This window comes from Tachypleus tridentatus, chromosome 8, assembly GCF_004210375.1.
Source record: "Tachypleus tridentatus isolate NWPU-2018 chromosome 8, ASM421037v1, whole genome shotgun sequence".
Classification (NCBI taxonomy): domain Eukaryota; kingdom Metazoa; phylum Arthropoda; class Merostomata; order Xiphosura; family Limulidae; genus Tachypleus; species Tachypleus tridentatus.
The window spans coordinates 127,576,223-127,595,221 of record NC_134832.1 but is presented as its reverse complement, the minus strand read 5'-3'; the positions used below and the strand labels follow the sequence as shown (position 1 = coordinate 127,595,221).

Here is an 18,999-nt window from a genome sequence, read left to right as displayed (position 1 = left end):
AATAGGAATTTGGTTAAATATATTTTTTCCGACCGTCTGTGTTGGTAAATGTCCCTCTTTGCTCAAAAAAACACTGACTGCATTTTTCTCGTAAATCTAACCCTTCACCGTGGTAGCATCATTTACACATTGTAGCCAATAAGTTTGTAAATTGACTCTTAGTAAGAACTTCTATTTATATCCAAAAAATAACTGATGCAACACTAAAACAAAGTGTAAAGTTGCTGATGTAATAATTAGACAGTATTGCATCATCCATGAAACACATTTACATCTGCATGCACCAGAGCTCCAAGATAGACAACAATTCCGAAGAAAAGTGTGAAAAATTGGATGATGCAATAAATCTTTCCATCCCTTTATAATAGTTTATTTTAACTTCATTCAGTTATTTACCAAAACAAACAAAATATTTTTTCAGTAATATACAATTTAATAATGGTCTTACATTTTTAAAGGTACCTCGACGGAATGTTGGAGCGTGTAACAAAGAGAGGCTTCGAACCATAAACCATATGATGGTTTGCCAATCGTGGGCAACTGGTTAATGTACGTAGATTGTAAAATTTGATAACTCGTGCTTCCCTTCCTGTGGCCACAAAAAGAACGGAGAAAGAAACACTAAAAATAACATTCAAATCCCACAATTTCGTAAGTTAAAAATACCAAAGATTTGGGGGTAGGTACTGTTGACTAACTGAATTTTTTCTAGTTCATCAGTTCAAAATGATAATATCTGTATATAGATTGTTATTTGTGGAACATTTTGAAACAAAAGCTTGTTATTATATGTACTTTTTTTTGTGTGTCGATTACGACCTTTAATATTATACTCCTGTTCTTAACCTGCGTTAGATATATTTTTAACAGCTGATAAATATCTTTTGGTATTTTTTTATTTTCATAGCGAGCATGTATCATACAATATTCCTGTCTACAGATTTTCGGGAAAAACGAAGCGGTGCTTATTTCCCAACAAGTTACGTCATTGCGTCACCTTTCTAGCCCGAGCTCTTTTCTACACACACGTGCGTTGCCATGACGTTAAAAGATGAACACGAACTTAATTATCATTTGTTTTATTAAAGTGCTTTCTTTGTCTTCTGAGTAATTACAAAAATTCAGACCCAAACTTATACAACCTTATTTGTACAAACTCAAGTGTTTTCCTTCTGACTTTTCTCATTAAAACAGACATATAATCAAATATTATAAGTGCAATATTTTTATTGGGGGCTTTATATATTAATTTTATCGTTAAATGTCAGCACAGGCCCTAAACTTTTATGGAAACACACATTGCTTGTCATTTATTCAAAATGAAAAATATTCTGTTTATACACGTTACCATGGCAACACTAACATACACACGTACGTTAATACAACCTGTAAAACCTTAGTAATTTATGCGCATGCCTGCATCTAATAATGATTTTTTTCTTTACTTTTGAATGATGGTTTCTTTTAAGAGTTGTTCAACGGTTGTAACCTAACTGTCAGAACCATATCTTACTTTTTACACAATGAAAAATTAATTAAGTAATCATTTCGTATTAACAAATGTAGCCAAGTGATGGCGCTACGTTCTGCCTGACAGCACTGTGAAAACTAATTGACAGTGAGCTCATCCTATAGTCATTTTCACGCCCTCTTGTAAGACCTTAGATTCTGACTGAAGCTCAAAGAGCCCAACTACTATTTATTCTAGACTCAGGTAAATGTTGTTGTTTTTATCACTACATTTTTCTAAAACTTTGTTCAGTTAATTTTTTTACTTCTGCAATATTGGGATATTTGTTTTTATTTTATAAGTCCAGCGATTACATAGTTTCGTGTTCTTGAAAATTCCCTAATATCTAATTCCAGTAAATTTTAGTGTAGGCTTTCTAACCTATATATAAGAAGAGTAAAAAGAAACCTACAAATCTAAAGCTAACAGTTTTTCAGCATTCTACCAGTTTAAAGTGTAAAATATTCCCCTATAACACACAACCGAATATTTGTTTAAACCAATAATACGATACTGAGAATATTGTTTACAACGTAAAACGTTTTTAACCAATCAACAAAAGAGCTGTATTTACCAGTTTCAATCGTTTGGTTATCATTTATTTTCAGGAATGAATCAGCGTGGAAATTTAAAAAAACACCCAAATATTACAAGCAGACCTAGAGTAGTGACATAGATTTACAGTACATTACATATCTACGGTGTTCTTCTGCTCTGGTGAATAAGCACCGCATCCAAGCATACTGTTTTTCAATAATCCACAGATATTTTTTCTCCATAATTCAAGAAAGGTCAACACTTTCACAAATATCGATCCTTGTCAGTCTGGCACACTTCAGTCATATTCATCATAACTGACCTTTAGGTTGAGCTATCATCAAGTTGGTACCACCTACATCATTAGCATCTGTACTTAGACGGATCATACAAATTATTTTTAATCGCTATTTTGCGAACAGTCTATATACAAAACTTTGCAGAAGTAGTTAAGTACGGACGCTCACAACCTAGAATGTACCATTACAGTTTCTTCATTTATATTTACATTTTAAAATGCTCCATAACAGTTTCTTCATAGACGCTAACCACCTAGGATGTACCATTACATTTTCTTCATAGAAGTTCACCACCTACGATGTACCGTTACAGTTTCTTCATACACGTTTACATCTTAAAATGTTTCGGTACAGTTTTGGCGTTGACATTCACATCCTAAAATATACTATTGCAATTTCGCCATAGACGTTTATAGCCTAGAATGTACCGTAACAGTTTCATCATAGATATTTATAACCTAGAATGTACCGTAACAGTTTCATCATAGATATTTATAACCTAGAATGTACCGTAACAGTTTCATCATGGATATTTATAACCTAGAATGTACCGTAACAGTTTCATCATACATATTTATAACCTAAAATGTACCGTAACAGTTTCATCATAAATATTTATAACCTAGAATGTACCGTTACAGTTTCTTCATTCAGTCATAAAACAGGGAATAGGCGGTTTTTTGTTTTTGTACATGTTTTGCATTTCTAGTTTCGATTTGTTAAAAATTGCTTTCTGGCAAAACAGTGTCTTTAAAATCCCAGACTTTAAAGACTTTCATTGTTAAATAGTAAAATAATATATTTTTATGTAAGATGCAGGTGTTACGAGCTGTGGCACAATACGTATAAATCAACACCCGCATATATGTCTCTAAACTTCACTGCCTTTTGTTTTGTGTATAAGAAACTGCATCACAAATACAACAGTCAAATAAAACCATAGGAAGATGCAGGCTTAATTAACATGTTTTTAAAATTGTATTTTAACATCGTAATATGATGCTTTAGATTGGACTGTTAATAAACAATCCCCTTTTCATTTATAACTTCCGGTATCATCAGGACTAATTATTCTCCCAGTATGAGGTTTGGAAATAGCTACTAATTATTGTAAGGGTGTACATTATGCTGTGTGGGACCTACTTCTGTGTGTGCCCCTCCCATATACCGCGAGAATTAGAAATTAGATGTAAACCAGTGCAACGCCATGATCTGGAACGACAGATTCCACTATTATTTCTTCTGATGGCTGGCCAGGGTTTTTTTTAACAACCCGCGAATCACCCTGGGTACATGAATGCGTCATTGTAAGTGTGCAGAACGATGAAGCCGTGATATACTAACAATGCCACATATCTTGTCTATACACGTAACAAATAGAATACACACATAGACAAGACAAAAAAAAATTGGACGTACAATTTTTATCACATTTGTTTATTTGACAGCAGAGTCACACTAGGCGATCAGCCGTGTCCATCACGTAGAATTGAGCCTCAGGTTTTAGATGACGCACAGTGCGCGCAGGTTAGATGAAATTAATCTTAATACAAACGATTTAGACAACTTGACCTGAAATGAGTGAGTAAAATGTATTTGAACCTAATTATGAGCTAAAATAAAGTAAAAAGTAAAGGTAGAGCAGTGTTTGGCTGGAGAGCAGAAAAGTCAATGCTGGTTCTTAAGACATAGTTTCTCTTTGTAGCTAGAATAAGAGCTATCTAAAATTGGAGAAATCTCTATCTAAGAAGTATGTTCTCCATAGTTGAACCAGCCACAGCTAGGTGGCCAAAATACAGAGAGCCCTTCTACAATCAGGTGGATAGTCTCACACGGTTAAATATGCCACAGGCCACTAATGTCTGACTTGTTAATGCCAATGAGATGGCATGGAAAGAAAGAAGGCAATCTAGAATGGCATCAGCTACAAAGGTCTATGTTCATATCCAATAAAAACAGACTTCGTTTGTTTCATATTAAAGTATCTTAGAATTTCACTGGTAATTGTTAAGGTAGAAACAAGTGTGTATGGTGTATGTGACTCTGATGGAAAACAAAAATATTCATTATTTTCATTGGTGGAGTTTATTGGAGAAGAACGTGACCAACATCGTATGAAACAAAAACACCCAGAAACTGTTGTGGTCAATCTGGGATAGGAGAGGGGGAGAAACATGAATTTTTATTACACTTTATAAGTGATGCTATCCACCATCGGGCAGTGTTAAGTGCTAATAACAAAGTTTGTGTTATAATTAACACCAGAGGAAGACGAACTCCCTACTAACAAAGCACTCCATTTCAAATTATTAGACAGGAAACGTACAGTAAAATATCAAGTCATGTGGTCGGATATTAGAAATTAAAACTGAAGATAGACACATATGAATAAGTACTCATTCAGTATGCTTTCTTTAAACATTCATCTCGATCTGGTCGACTGAAAATAAGTAGCGTGACGTATATTCATGCACAAAAAGGTAAAAAGTAAATACCAAGTGATTTCGTAACTTTTTAATGATAGCGGCAATGAAAAGTGTGACACAGACCAAGTGACTTACATTGACTTAATTATTAAAGTATCATTAGAATTTGACTGAAAGGACGTTTTTATTGCTGTTGAACTTTATGGTAATAGTAACATAGTTTGCTTTTGATACGAATCGTATATATTACAGTTTACGTATAAACTTTATCTCTATGCCCCTGTAAAAGTGTTTTGGCCTTATTACACTATAGCGTCATGATCATTCCGACAAGAAAGGACAAAGTCAGTTATACTCTTTGTAGTTCTATTCAAGTCATGTGGTTTCTCCTGATTGGCTCATATTTTCCAGCAAGCTGTATTAGAGCACACTGTTTAGAATACAGCAGAATAACCCAGACTAGTACGAAACAATTGCCTGGTTAATATTGATTTGGCTACAACTATAAATGACAACGGTACATGTTTGGCACGTGCAGAAACTTATAATTCATCAAACCCACGCGATTTCAAAGTTTTCTTTTTTTCGTGTGCACAGATGAAATTTAAATTTTTATTCAATGCCTTTATAAATGTTCTCATAATTTCAATAAACTTTTATTACGGTACAAAGTTATAAAAAAAAACAGATAAAATAAAAAAGAACTCGTAAAATTCAAAAGGTAGAATTTTACTGAGTGAAAATGATTAACTGGTTATAAATCGTGTAACATGCAGAAAAGGTGTTAAAGCAGAAATATAATTTTCACATTGAATCTGTTAGTTTGAAACTCTGTCGTTCTAAAACGAATTGTAAAACGTATCTTAAAGTAAAAGAACAGCTTAACTTGGCCATTTTAAGTAATGTACTTCTGACATGTGAAAACAACAAACCTAATAATTAATATTTTCGGACGCAGTGTTACCATTTATCCAACGCACCTCTGTTATTGGAAAAGTTACAGTTGGAGAATCGCGATCAACTGTTACGGCCCGGCATGGCCAAGTGGTTAGGGCGCTCGATTCGTAATCTGAGGGTCGCGGATTCGAATCCCCGTCACACCAAACATGCTCGTTCTTTCACCCGTAGATGCGTTATAGTGTTACGGTCAATTACACTACTCGTTCGTAAAAGACTAGCCCAAGAATTGACGGTGGGTGATGATAACTAGCTGCCTTCCCCTTAGTATTACATTGTTAAATTAGGGATGGCTAACGCAGAAAGCCCTCATGTAGCTCAGTCTTACAGATACAAACTGATAGAGGGCGTTGGTAACATGTAGATGATATGGGTAGAAGAAACCCGTATGGTTTAATTAAAATTCGGAGTAATGATTATGTGCTGAGTTAAAAACCTGACAGGAGACTGAGTGTACATATTTTTGTGAGTCGTGTTGCTCTGGTCGAATCATTTTTTTGTATACACCTCAAGAAGAGGATTTAATTGTAAGTTATGAACAATTTCTTAACATGCTATCGAACGTTCAACTACAGGCCCTGTTCCCGCGTGTCACACATTGTTAACAATATTAGATAAAGTCATGCACAAATAGAAATTGTCTGAGAACAACGAAGTTAATTGATTTTCTATACCATTTTTAAAACAATAGATATACCCGTTTCACCGTTGTTATAACTTAACAATGAAGTTAATTAATTTTCTATACCATTTTTAAAACAATAAAGATATCCGTTTTACCGTTGTTATAACTTAACAAATGTAACCTTAGGTTTCACTTAATGTTTTTCATTTGACTCCTCAGTAGCAGATAAATCACTGTTTATGTTTGTGATCCACACACAACAAACAAACATGTAATCTTTTGAATTGAATTTGATATTTTGGTAATGTACGAGTATTTCTACATCCTAAAATATTTAATATCCACAGTTCTTATGTTGGAGTATAAAATTATGTGACATTTTCATAGCATTCAACTCTGGGGACCTTGTTGTTGCTCTTTTCGCTGGACTAAATATATTCAAGAATTGTGTAACATTTCACTTTATTGGATATTTTTTAACTTTTTTATCTCGGAACAGAATTAAGTGATAATCTGATGACATTCTGTTTGTCTTCTAGCCTTCCTAAACCTCCGGGAAGATAAAAGATGCCTCGACCAGTAACAGCGGAGACCCGGAATGAGAATGAGATGATGGACAGCGCAACGAGAAAACTTGCTTTTACCACTGATCTTGTAGAAAAATTTAAACTGCTTTGTCTTCAGCGTGGCTCAAGTGGGATACTCGGACTTGGGAGGTAAGAACAACGGGAATTGTAAGTTTGTTTAGTTTTCCACGAGAAGCGATTTTCATTAAAACTTACTCTGCACAGCAAAATTTTAAGTATTGAAATCTGTTTGTCATATCCAATTAAACAAATGCCTTGGTGTAAAAGTCGATTTTCTAGCTATAATACGTGGTAAAAAGCTGGTGACTCGTTTTCTGATGCATATTAGCATTCGCTTCATGGATCCAAATGTATTTAGAGGTGTCGATGCTTACCCGGGTTCCTAGGTTAGGAGAATTCACTGCTGTGTGTTTTCTTTCAATTACCATAAAGTATAGGTTGATAACCTAACATGCTTATCTGTATTGTATCATATTTTTGATTAACTCTATGAAAATTGCTTCAACTAGTTATATTACTATATATTTTATTACTATATAGTAAAACATATGAAAAATTACAATTAACTTAAATGAACAACCATTGATGGGTCTAGTTTTGCCATGCCACCAGACTGACTTGTCGGTAGTCATTCTAAGACTGTGCAAAATTTACAATATTAATAGAACGTTGGATATTAAGAACTTTGTGAAAAGCATAGCCGAGATAAACCATCGACAAACCGAAATTGTTGCAAATTACAAATTCTTGGTGTTAGAGATTTATCTTACTTGTTAGAATAAATACATTACCGTGCTATATCGAAAGCAATACAACTTAGATTTACATGCTCTATATTTTTACAACATTTATTAGCCTAGCAGGAACATTTTTTTTCTTGTTGTTTTTTTTTTTTTTTACTTTTAAACTGGTTATGGATTTGAAATCATACAAATGTTGTTACTTCTGTAGTAATTCTCTTCTTGCAGACGTAGTTACAGCTTCCTTACAACTACTTTAAGACATCTAAAATTCAGACTGATAAAAATGTCCTTTGATTTTAAAATTAACCTTACTATTTCTGTGCTGTTACTTCAAAACAGTTTCGTGTTGTTTTTGTGTGATCTTATCTCAGTTGTATTTGTCGAGAAACATTTTTACTATGACGTAGCTAAGTATTATGTTTTGACAGTTGTCTTCCATGATATATATTTGACAGTAAAACAATATACAATTTGAATGGTGAGTGTTCCGTTGTACAGTAAAACAATATACAATTTGAATGGTGAGTGTTCAGTTGTACAGTAAAACAATATACAATTTGAATGGTAAGTGTTCCGTTGTACAGTAAAACAATATATATTTTTACTTGTAATTTTTTTTCTGATGTACGGTAAATCAACATACATTTTAATTTTTAGTGTTTTCCGTCGTATTATAAAACAATACACACTTTGATTGGTAAGGTTTTCCGGCTTGATTGGTAAGGTTTTCTGGCATACGAAAAAACAATATATATTATAGTTAGTAGGGTTTTCTCATGTAGAGTAAAACAACATATATTCTGATTTGTAGGGTTTTCCGACGTACTGTAAAATCAGGGGGTCGATTCTCCTCAGTGCACTCAGCAGATAGCTTAATGTGACTTTGCTATAAGAAACCAAACACAAACCGACATGCTGTAAAACAATATTCATTTTGATTTCTAGGGCTTACCGATGTATAGTAAAACAAAATATACTCTGATCTGTAGTGTTTTCTGACGTACAATAAAAACATACATTTTGATTGGTAGGTTTTCCGACGTACAATAAAACAAGAATTATTCTGAATGGTAGGGTTTTCCGACGTATGGACGACAATGCAAGCGGTGACCTCTCGAAGGACGAGTTTTTCAAGGGTCTCAAAGATTCCGGACTCGGAAATGGAATATCCCCAGACGAAATGGAAGAGTTGTTTACCAGGTTCGACGCAGACGGTTCTGGTTCCATCAAGTACGACGAATTTCTGCGAACTATCAGAGTAAGCTGTCTGACTTTTATATATCTTTTATTATTTAAGATATCACTGAAAACTGAATGACAGTGAACTTTAACTCGCCTGTTTGATATTAAGCGATTTATAAACACGCTAAACTTTACGGATGACAAACTGTGAGCTTGTTACTGCTAAAGTCAGTGTAAAACTCGAACACGGACTTGTCTGACAAGAGGCCTAAAAGACAAAACCTTTAAGAAAGATAGTTACTTAGATAATTTTAAAACGACTTTGTATTTTAAATTAACCAAATAAATACTAACAAACGGATATGATTGAAAGTTCGGACTTCATCGAACAGAAGACAAAAGACGTCAAGTATGATAATGTTAGGACACATAGCTTTGCATATTTTTAAGAAGAAAATTCAAAGTTTCTAAATGTTCTCAGATAAAAGAGATACAAATACAAAGAGTGAAAATATTGGCTGAGCGCATTTACTGACATTCATTAATTATGTATTTTGTAACTTACTGATATCTGTGTTTAGTATCGAAGAAGGATACGTGTCGATGCAATATAGCGTTTAATATTTGGTTTGGTAAATAAAAAATCAATACCTCTTTTGCATCATTAATAGCCTAAAATGTCTCCTGCTCGGATGAAACTGGTAGAAAAAGCCTACTCAAAGTTAGATAAAACAGGAGATGGACAAGTGACCGCGGATGACATGAAGGGAGTGTACAATGTAAAGAATCATCCGGAATATTTAAATGGGCAGATGACGGAGAAGCAACTGTTTAATAAATTTCTTGCGAAGTTTGAAGAAAATGGGGTGGTGAATGGAGTGGTAAGTAAGAACAGATTTTGATGTTAAACCTATATACTGACGGAAAGGTAAGTAAAAAACAAACGTCGCTATTAAACCTATGTACTGACAGAAAGGTAAGCAAAAACAAACGTCGTTATTAAACCTACATACTCACGGAAAGATAAGCAAAAACAAACATTGTTATTAAACCTATATACTGACGGAAAGGTAAGCAAAAACAAACATCGTTATTAAACCTATATACTGACGGAAAGATAAGCAAAAACAAACATCGTTATTAAACCTATATACTGACGGAAAGGTAAACAAAAACGAACGTCGTAATTAAACCTATATACTGACGGAAAGGTAAGCAAAAACAAACATCGTTATTAAATCTATATACTGATGGAAAGGTAAGTAAAAACAAACGTCGTTATTAAACCTATATACTGACGGAAAGGTAAGCAAAAACAAACATCGTTATTAAACCTATATACTGACGGAAAGGTAAGTAAAAACAAACATCGTTATTAAACCTATATACTGACGGAAAGGTAAGTAAAAACAAACATCGTTATTAAACCTATATACTGACAGAAAGGTAAGTAAAAACAAACATCGTTATTAAACCTATACACTGACAGAAAGGTAAGTAAAAACAAACATCGTTATTAAACCTATATACTGACGGAAAGATAAGCAAAAACAAACATCGTTATTAAATCTATATACTGACGGAAAGGTAAGCAAAAACAAACATCGTTATTAAACCTATATACTGACGGAAAGGTAAGTAAAAACAAACATCGTTATTAAACCTATATACTGACGGAAAGATAAGCAAAAAACAAACATTGTTATTAAACCTATATAAAAGATAAGCAAAAAACAAACATCGTTATTAAACCTATATACTGACGGAAAGGTAAGTAAAAACAAACGTCGTAATTAAACCTATATACTGACGGAAAGGTAAGTAAAAACAAACGTCGTAATTAAACCTATATACTGACGGAAAGGTAAGTAAAAACAAACATCGTTATTAAACCTATATACTGACGGAAAGGTAAGCAAAAACAAACATCGTTATTAAACCTATATACTGACGGAAAGATAAGCAAAAACAAACATCGTTATTAAATCTATATACTGACGGAAAGATAAGCAAAAACAAGCATTGTTATTAAACCTATATACTGACGGAAAGATAAGCAAAAACAAGCATTGTTATTAAACCTATATACTGACGGAAAGGTAAGCAAAAACAAACATCGTTATTAAACCTATATACTGACGGAAAGATAAGCAAAAAAAACATCGTTATTAAACCTATATACTGACGGAAAGGTAAGTAAAAACAAACGTCGTAATTAAACCTATATACTGACGGAAAGGTAAGTAAAACAAACGTCGTAATTAAACCTATATACTGACGGAAAGGTAAGTAAAAACAAACATCGTTATTAAACCTATATACTGACGGAAAGGTAAGCAAAAACAAACATCGTTATTAAACCTATATACTGACGGAAAGGTAAGTAAAAACAAACGTCGTAATTAAACCTATATACTGACGGAAAGGTAAGTAAAAACAAACATCGTTATTAAACCTATATACTGACGGAAAGGTAAGTAAAAACAAACGTCGTTATTAAACCTATATACTGACGGAAAGATAAGCAAAAACAAATATTGTTATTAAACCTATATACTGACGGAAAGGTAAGCAAAAACAAACATCGTTATTAAACCTATATACTGACGGAAAGATAAGCAAAAACAAACATCGTTATTAAACCTATATACTGACGGAAAGGTAAGTAAAAACAAACGTCGTAATTAAACCTATATACTGACGGAAAGGTAAGTAAAACAAACGTCGTTATTAAACCTATATACTGACGGAAAGGTAAGCAAAAACAAACATCGTTATTAGACCTATATACTGACGGAAAGGTAAGCAAAAACAAACATCGTTATTAAACCTATATACTGACGGAAAGGTAAGTAAAAACAAACATCGTTATTAAACCTATACACTGACGAAAAGGTAAGTAAAAACAAACATCGTTATTAAATCTATATACTGACGGAAAGGTAAGTAAAAACAAACGTCGTTATTAAACCTATATATTAATGGAATGATAAGTTAGAACAGCGTTTGATATTCAACCCACATGACGCGAGGAGTGTCAAAAACAGAGTTTTATTAAACTTACAAATGGTAAAGAAAGTGCGAATTCATTTTTAAATAGTTAAAGTTCGTTAAAAACATGTAGGGAATGAGATCTATAATATAAATGGTATAAAACGGCCCACTTACACCGTAACATTCATAACAATATTTACTTACACCGTAATATTCATAACAATATTTACTTACACCGTAACATTCATAACAATATTTACTTACACCGTAACATTCATAACAATATTTACTTACACCGTAACATTCATAACAATATTTACTTACACCGTAATATTCATAACAATATTTACTTACACCGTAACATTCATGACAATATTTACTTACACCGTAATATTCATGACAATACTTACTTACACCGTAACATTCATAACAATATTTACTTACACCGTAACATTCATAACAATATTTACTTACACCGTAACATTCATAACAATATTTACTTACACCGTAATATTCATAACAATATTTACTTACACCGTAACGTTCATAAACAATATTGCTTACACCGTAATATTCATAAACAATGTTTACTTACACCGTAACATTCATAACAATATTTACTTACACCGTAACGTTCATAACAATATTTACTTACACCGTAACGTTCATAACAATATTTACTTACACCGTAACATTCATAACAATATTTACTTACACCGTAACATTCATAACAATATTTACTTACACCGTAATATTCATAACAATATTTACTTACACCGTAACATTCATAACAATATTTACTTACACCGTAATATTCATAACAATATTTACTTACACCGTAATATTCATAACAATATTTACTTACACCGTAATATTCATAACAATATTTACTTACACCGTAATATTCATGACAATATTTACTTACACCGTAACATTCATAACAATATTTACTTACACCGTAACATTCATAACAATATTTACTTACACCGTAACATTCATAACAATATTTACTTACACCGTAATATTCATGACAATATTTACTTACACCGTAACATTCATAACAATATTTCATGTAAAAGTCACAAAAATGAGAGTGACAAAACAAACCAAAAAATACATGTTTGTGATGAAATTAAGAACATTGTCTTTTGAACTTAATACAAGCTATTGTACTTTAGAAAATATCCATAACAAGCCCTCTTGTGAGGAAAAGAAAAAAAAACTTTCTGTTCATTTATTTATCAATACCTTGTCCTTCTCTCCATCTTCACAGGTAACAAAAGAAGAATTCCTTGACTATTACAACGGTGTCAGTGCTTCTATAGACGAAGACGCCTACTTCGACCTAATGATGCGAACTTGTTGGAAAATCTAGAGAACAGAAAATGTTACAGCTAACGTCCAAAATGATGTTTACCTCGCTTTTGTCGCTGAAAGTGAATTTTATCTTTCTCTCTTGATCCAAAATAATCTTCTGCTTAAAATTATCTTCTTTTACGTCTTCCTTCCAAAGATGTCATGTTACTTTCTAAAATTAAAATATACATCTTTATCCCGTTCAAAAGAAATCTTCATTTTACCTTTACAATACAAAAATAATTCCATCTTCCTTCCTTTGTTCGCAAAAATTCCATTTCACTTTCTTTGCTCGTGATAATTCGTATTTAATGTTTCCAGTATACGTTAATTCTTAGCAGTTTAAATTTTTAACATGTGAAAAGTGCTTTTCACATAAACGTTCGCTACAGTACGTAAGCAAGGAAAGAAAAACTCGTGAATAAATTATCACTATACTCATATGACTTTTATCCACACTGCTTTGTCTGCTAATAAATAAGAGGTGTATTTAAGCTGTTATCTGGTTTTATTACTTCATGTTTGATTAAGTTTCATAACAGTCGCAATCTTTGGTTTTGGTAGTGATTATGTGATAGATAAAATTTGTATTTTATAAGTTTAAAATACCAGTCAATGAATGAAAGTTTCAATATTTTTTGTCAACCGAAATGTTTTGTATTGTGAAATTCTTATGTTGTTATTAGGAATTTGTTGAAGTCGTAACGTCGTAAATAGCGAATTAAGGTATGAGAAACCTTAAAAACACATATATCAGTTATCGAGATATCACTTCTGCGCGTATTATATTAGTGTCTGGTAGTTAACATTTTAGCCGTAGATTTCAATGAAAATGTTAGATGTTACAGTTTGTCAGAGCAGAAAATGATGGGAAATCAAAACGAACGAATTCATTTTTTAAGCTGTTAAAAATCAGTATATATTGTACATATTTATTGTGCCGATGTGACTACAAAGAAATTGCATTTTTGAACTGATTTTGACCGTTTAATATTTTTCTTTTCTCTCTTTTGTGCTCCACAGTGGTACAGCGGTATGTCTGAAGACTTAAACCGCTAGAAAGTGGGTTTCGATACCCGTGGTGAGCAGAACACAGAGAGCCCATTGTGAGCTTTCTGCTTAACCCTGAAGTCTCTCTCATTTCTTAACAATCACATAATGTATTATCTATCATGAAAGTAATTTGTAGAATTCAAGTTCGACCATTCACGAAATATTCCTCCTGTTTTAATTAAGCATTTCAAGGTACGAAACGCTTTTACTTTTAAATATAAAGTTTAATTAGTTACTGGTTACCCTTTTGACGAACACTGAGGTCAGGTTTGAAACTTAAGGCGTTTCTTTAATGCGTCATTATATCAATGGCAAGAACAGTAGTTTTAACACTAGGTAAATAAGTAATACCATGCAAAGTACTTTAAAATAAAATAATGTTTAAAGTCATCGCTACAGAACAACAACGTTGTATGAAACAAGTTTCGAAATTTTCACGCGTCCTCTTTGTTTATTCAAAAGTAAAAGTGTCGAAATTTGATTTCATGTAAGCTTGTTTGTAATGTCCGATGTGTCGAACATTTTACAAATCTAACAACATTAGGTTAAGAACTGTGATAAAGTGTCTAAAACCTCAGGTCTCAAGATTCAGAACTAACTGTACTGCTGACTCTGGAACCTTATATATAATTTAAAACAATTTCTCCATGCACACCTCTTTCAATTATTTGCTGTTGCACTTAGGTGTAGCGTGCTGCCATCTGTTAATTGTCAGTGAAGTAGAATAAATGTAAATCATAACTTGTTTTACTCAGCATTCAGTGTAATCGATATTTTTGAAAACTAGAAAGCCTATGGTTTAAAATACTTAATAACAGCATTCGTATTTCACAATTTATCGATTTCTGTTTCGTAACAAAATGCTGTTAGTTTAATAAGTTTCCTCTATGTCTTACCATGTTGTATTAATTTTAGAATTTCCATACACGTGTTCTTAAATATACATTTTTTTTTCTGTTGTACTTGAAGAAGTTTAATATATATATATACATATAAGATTTATAGTACTTTTTCACATTTTAATTGTTTACAAATATACACCTGCAGACAAGTTTAGTAAGTATCACAGAAAACATCAGGTTTAATCACGTATTTCAGGTATATATATATGAATCAAGAAAAACACACATTCCATATGCCAACACAGACAACACACTCTAAAACAAGAATATAAGTGAAAATATTACTTCGCGGATTAACAAGAAATTAAAGCTATTACTTTTGTTGTCTGTTTTCAATGAGAAACTTTTTATCTGCGATACCTCCCTCTAATTATTTTTTATATATACTACTTTCTCAAGGTAGCATGGTACAGTTTAGAACGAACAGTTAAAGATACTCAAGCAACAGTGAATATGAACGACTGCAAAGAGTTAAAAACAGAAAACATTATTGTAGATTTCTTAAAGATTATTTTATATTTCATTATTCTGCGACAGAATTGATGGATTGTTAACACTGTATTATTCTCTCGTAAAACTCGTAACTGTTGTGTTTTAATTTTTAGAATCATTTATGAGTATGAATACTGACAAAGAACATTAAATTTATTCTCTATAACATGTTTAACAAGTTGCCAAAATTTTCTAACAATCCATCTTTTGTTCTCTTATTTAGTTCATTTTTCTTTTACTGAATTACCATATTTTCTATCCAGCTTTATTACGGTGAGATTTAATTACTTACCAAAGTACAAGTAAAAATGCAAGGTACTCGACGACATTTTAGGGTTTTTACTTGCCAAATATTACATTTGTAGTCTTTACGAGTGCTGTGTTATTTTATAGTAGTCTTCATGTAGCTATCGTCTCAAAAAATAAACGTGTATTTCAAATGCATTATTCCTTCGCCTTATTTATCAGTTATTCATATAAATAAAGCACTTGTTTGTGTATCTTAATATTTACATAAGCTATCCTTTCAGTCGCGTGTGGGAGTATTATAAGGTTTACTCCAAATGTATTGTATACAAATGGTATACTTACAATTAAGCCTAAACTGTTACAAATGCACAGTTTTTTCTTGTTGGCCCGGCATGGCCAAGCGCGTTAAGGCGTGCGACTCGTAATCTGAGGGTCGCGGGTTCGCATCCCCGTCGCGCCAAACATGCTCGCCCTTTCACCGGTGGGGGCGTTATAATATGACGGTCAATCCCACTATTCGTTAGTAAAAAGAGTAGCCCAAGAGTTGGCGGTGGGTGGTGATGACTAGCTCCCTTCCCTTTCACTGCTAAATTAGGGGCGGCTAGCAAAGATAGCCCTCGAGTAGCTTTGTGCAAAATTCAAAACAAAACAACCGAAAACCAATCACGTTGCATTTGTACTTCTTATTGTCGACAACTCATTTCTCTGAATCTAAATTTCATCAGGTGAACAAAATAATAAGTAGTGGTTGAAACGCTATTTATATAAGTAATGGAATATTTTCTTGATAGAAAAAGGCCTGAGAAGTTTGAGCTATATACAGATGACTCAGCAAGTGTTACGTCACAAATCCCTGTAAAATCTTTTCCTCGTAACCACACTATATTAAAAAACGTGAGCCTTTGCGGATCTATTTTTTTAAATTAATATTTGAGTTCTTTAGGCTGGGTGGATCACAATGTTCAAAGCTTTAACTGTAATGTTTTTTATAACAGTCACATAAAAAATATTTCGTCATGCTTGATGACGCTAAATTAGTAATGATAGTTTGTTTGTTTGGGTAGAAAAAGACTAGTAATTCCTTTACAAACTGTTCAGTGGGAAAGGTATCTATGTACGCATAATGTGTTTCCTTGCAGCATTCTTTAATCATGCAACCCAACATTTGCAGTGTAAATCTACTCATAAAAATTATGTTATTTTGAATTTCGGGCAAAACTACTCGAGGGCTATCTGCGCTAGCCGTCCCTAATTTAGTAGTGTAAGACTAGAGGAAAGGCAGCTAGTTATCACCACCCACCGCCAACTCTTGGGCTACTCTATCACTAACAAATAGTGGGATTGACCGTCAAATTATAATGCCCCTACGGCTGAAAGGGCAAGCATGTTTGGCGCGACGGGGATTCGAACCAGCGACCCTCGGATTACGAGTCGAACGCCATAACCCACCTGGCTATGCCGGGCCCACTCATAAAAATTGTTTCTCTGTAGTAATTAGATAAGTGCACTAATAGAGTACATGTAGAATATCTAAGTATTACCAACAACTAAATCAAACTGTTTCCTCAGATGTGTCCAGTCTGAAATCAAATGTTTATTATATAAATAGTTTATGTTTCTCGTTTATAATCACAAAATGTACATAAATAAACAACAGCACTATTGTGTGTACAATTAAAACAGCCAGAATATATATACATATAAATAGTAACACGATTGTTTCCAGTTAAGACAGCCAGAATATAAACAGTAACACAGTTGTGTGTACCCTTAAAGAAACAGGACATAAAAAATAATACGATTGTATGAGCAACTACAATAAAAAACGTATAAACGGGTATTTAAAAATCGTTTCAAACATTAATATATTCACTGTCTTCCAGCTGGACAGAAGAGCCCTTGTATTTAGCGCAAGGCCTTGTCCGTACTGGTTGAAGCAAATACAGTGAAGTTGATATATTATTGTGCACTATTTGTTACTTGCACTCATAAGTTATTGTTAATAGCCCTGCTGCAACGTACTCCGTACAACTATTTTTCTTTCTTTTCGAAGCATAAACCGAGTTCCGTTTTTTTTTTTGATATTTCTTGACAGTTCAATTTTGAGAACGCATGAATAAGTATCGTCAATTCGCAGAAAATTTAAGATTCCGTAGGTGGGAGTTCAGGTCCTAGAAAAGGTAAGCACCTCTACTTCGTTCAGGAGAATTTCACCACTAGCTATAAATAAACAGTAGCGTGAGTGTTAGTACTGATAAAAGAGCCAAAATCAACACAGAAACGGTGATCTGGTTTATCTTTCCTATTGTGAGTACTCTAGCATAATTCACTTGCAAAGCCTTACAATGATATCATCTTGCTGACGGTTTCATTTTAGGACACAACACACATTATTTTCAATCCATTACAACTCTAAATGTTATTTACATTAATTGATCCAATCTTTAACTATGTTGCAGGTAAAGGAGTCAGTGATACGTTGGATCGTGTGAGATATCTAAACATATTTACATTCACCTCATTAGGAAAGTTTTGATGTAATATTTATGTATTATTGAATAAATCATTGATTATAGGCCCAGCTTGTCAAGGTCACTCGACTCGTAATCTGAGGGTCGCGGGTTCGAATCCCTGTCCCACCAAACATACACTTTCAGTCGTGGGGACGTTATAAAGTGACGGTCAATTCCACTATTCATTGGAAAAAGAGTAGCTCAAGAGGTGGCGGTGGGTGGCGATGACTAGCTGGCTTCCCTCTAGTCTCACACTGCTAAATTAGGGACGGCTAGTGCAGATAACCGTCGTGTAGCTTTGCGCGAAATTCAAAACAAACCAAACTATTGATTATGACGTTTTTAAAAAAAAAAGAGCAGAAAACGAGTATTTTTAAGTTTTTAAAACGTCTTGTTTTAGTCAATGAATATATTACAATTGGAGCTGTAATTGTTTGAATCGTGGTACCCTAGTGGCAAGAAACAAAGTAATCATTCAGCACAACTTGTAAAGAGTTCTCTGTTGGTGAAACTGTTCAGTAAGATTAGAAAGATATATTAAATTTCTATAACCATTTATAAAAGATTCTTGAGA

General features: G+C 33.1%; 1 protein-coding gene across 3 annotated transcripts; it reads left to right on the top strand.

Moving 5' to 3' along the window:
* Positions 1-1,484: 1,484 nt before the first annotated feature.
* LOC143223452 (calcyphosin-like protein) lies at positions 1,485-16,110 on the top strand. Of its 3 annotated transcripts, none has more exons than XM_076451453.1 (5): positions 1,485-1,714; positions 6,894-7,070; positions 8,759-8,942; positions 9,538-9,747; positions 13,134-16,110. In XM_076451453.1, the coding sequence occupies exons 2-5, from the start codon at positions 6,922-6,924 to the stop codon at positions 13,233-13,235; spliced, it is 645 nt and encodes a 214-aa protein (XP_076307568.1). In that variant the 5' UTR covers positions 1,485-1,714; positions 6,894-6,921; the 3' UTR covers positions 13,236-16,110. The 3 variants fall into 3 exon arrangements, with proteins under 3 accessions (XP_076307568.1, XP_076307569.1, XP_076307570.1); XM_076451454.1 differs by lacking the exon at positions 1,485-1,714 and adding an exon at positions 6,145-6,256; XM_076451455.1 differs by lacking the exon at positions 1,485-1,714 and adding an exon at positions 6,606-6,625.
* The last annotated feature ends 2,889 nt before the right edge of the window (positions 16,111-18,999 follow it).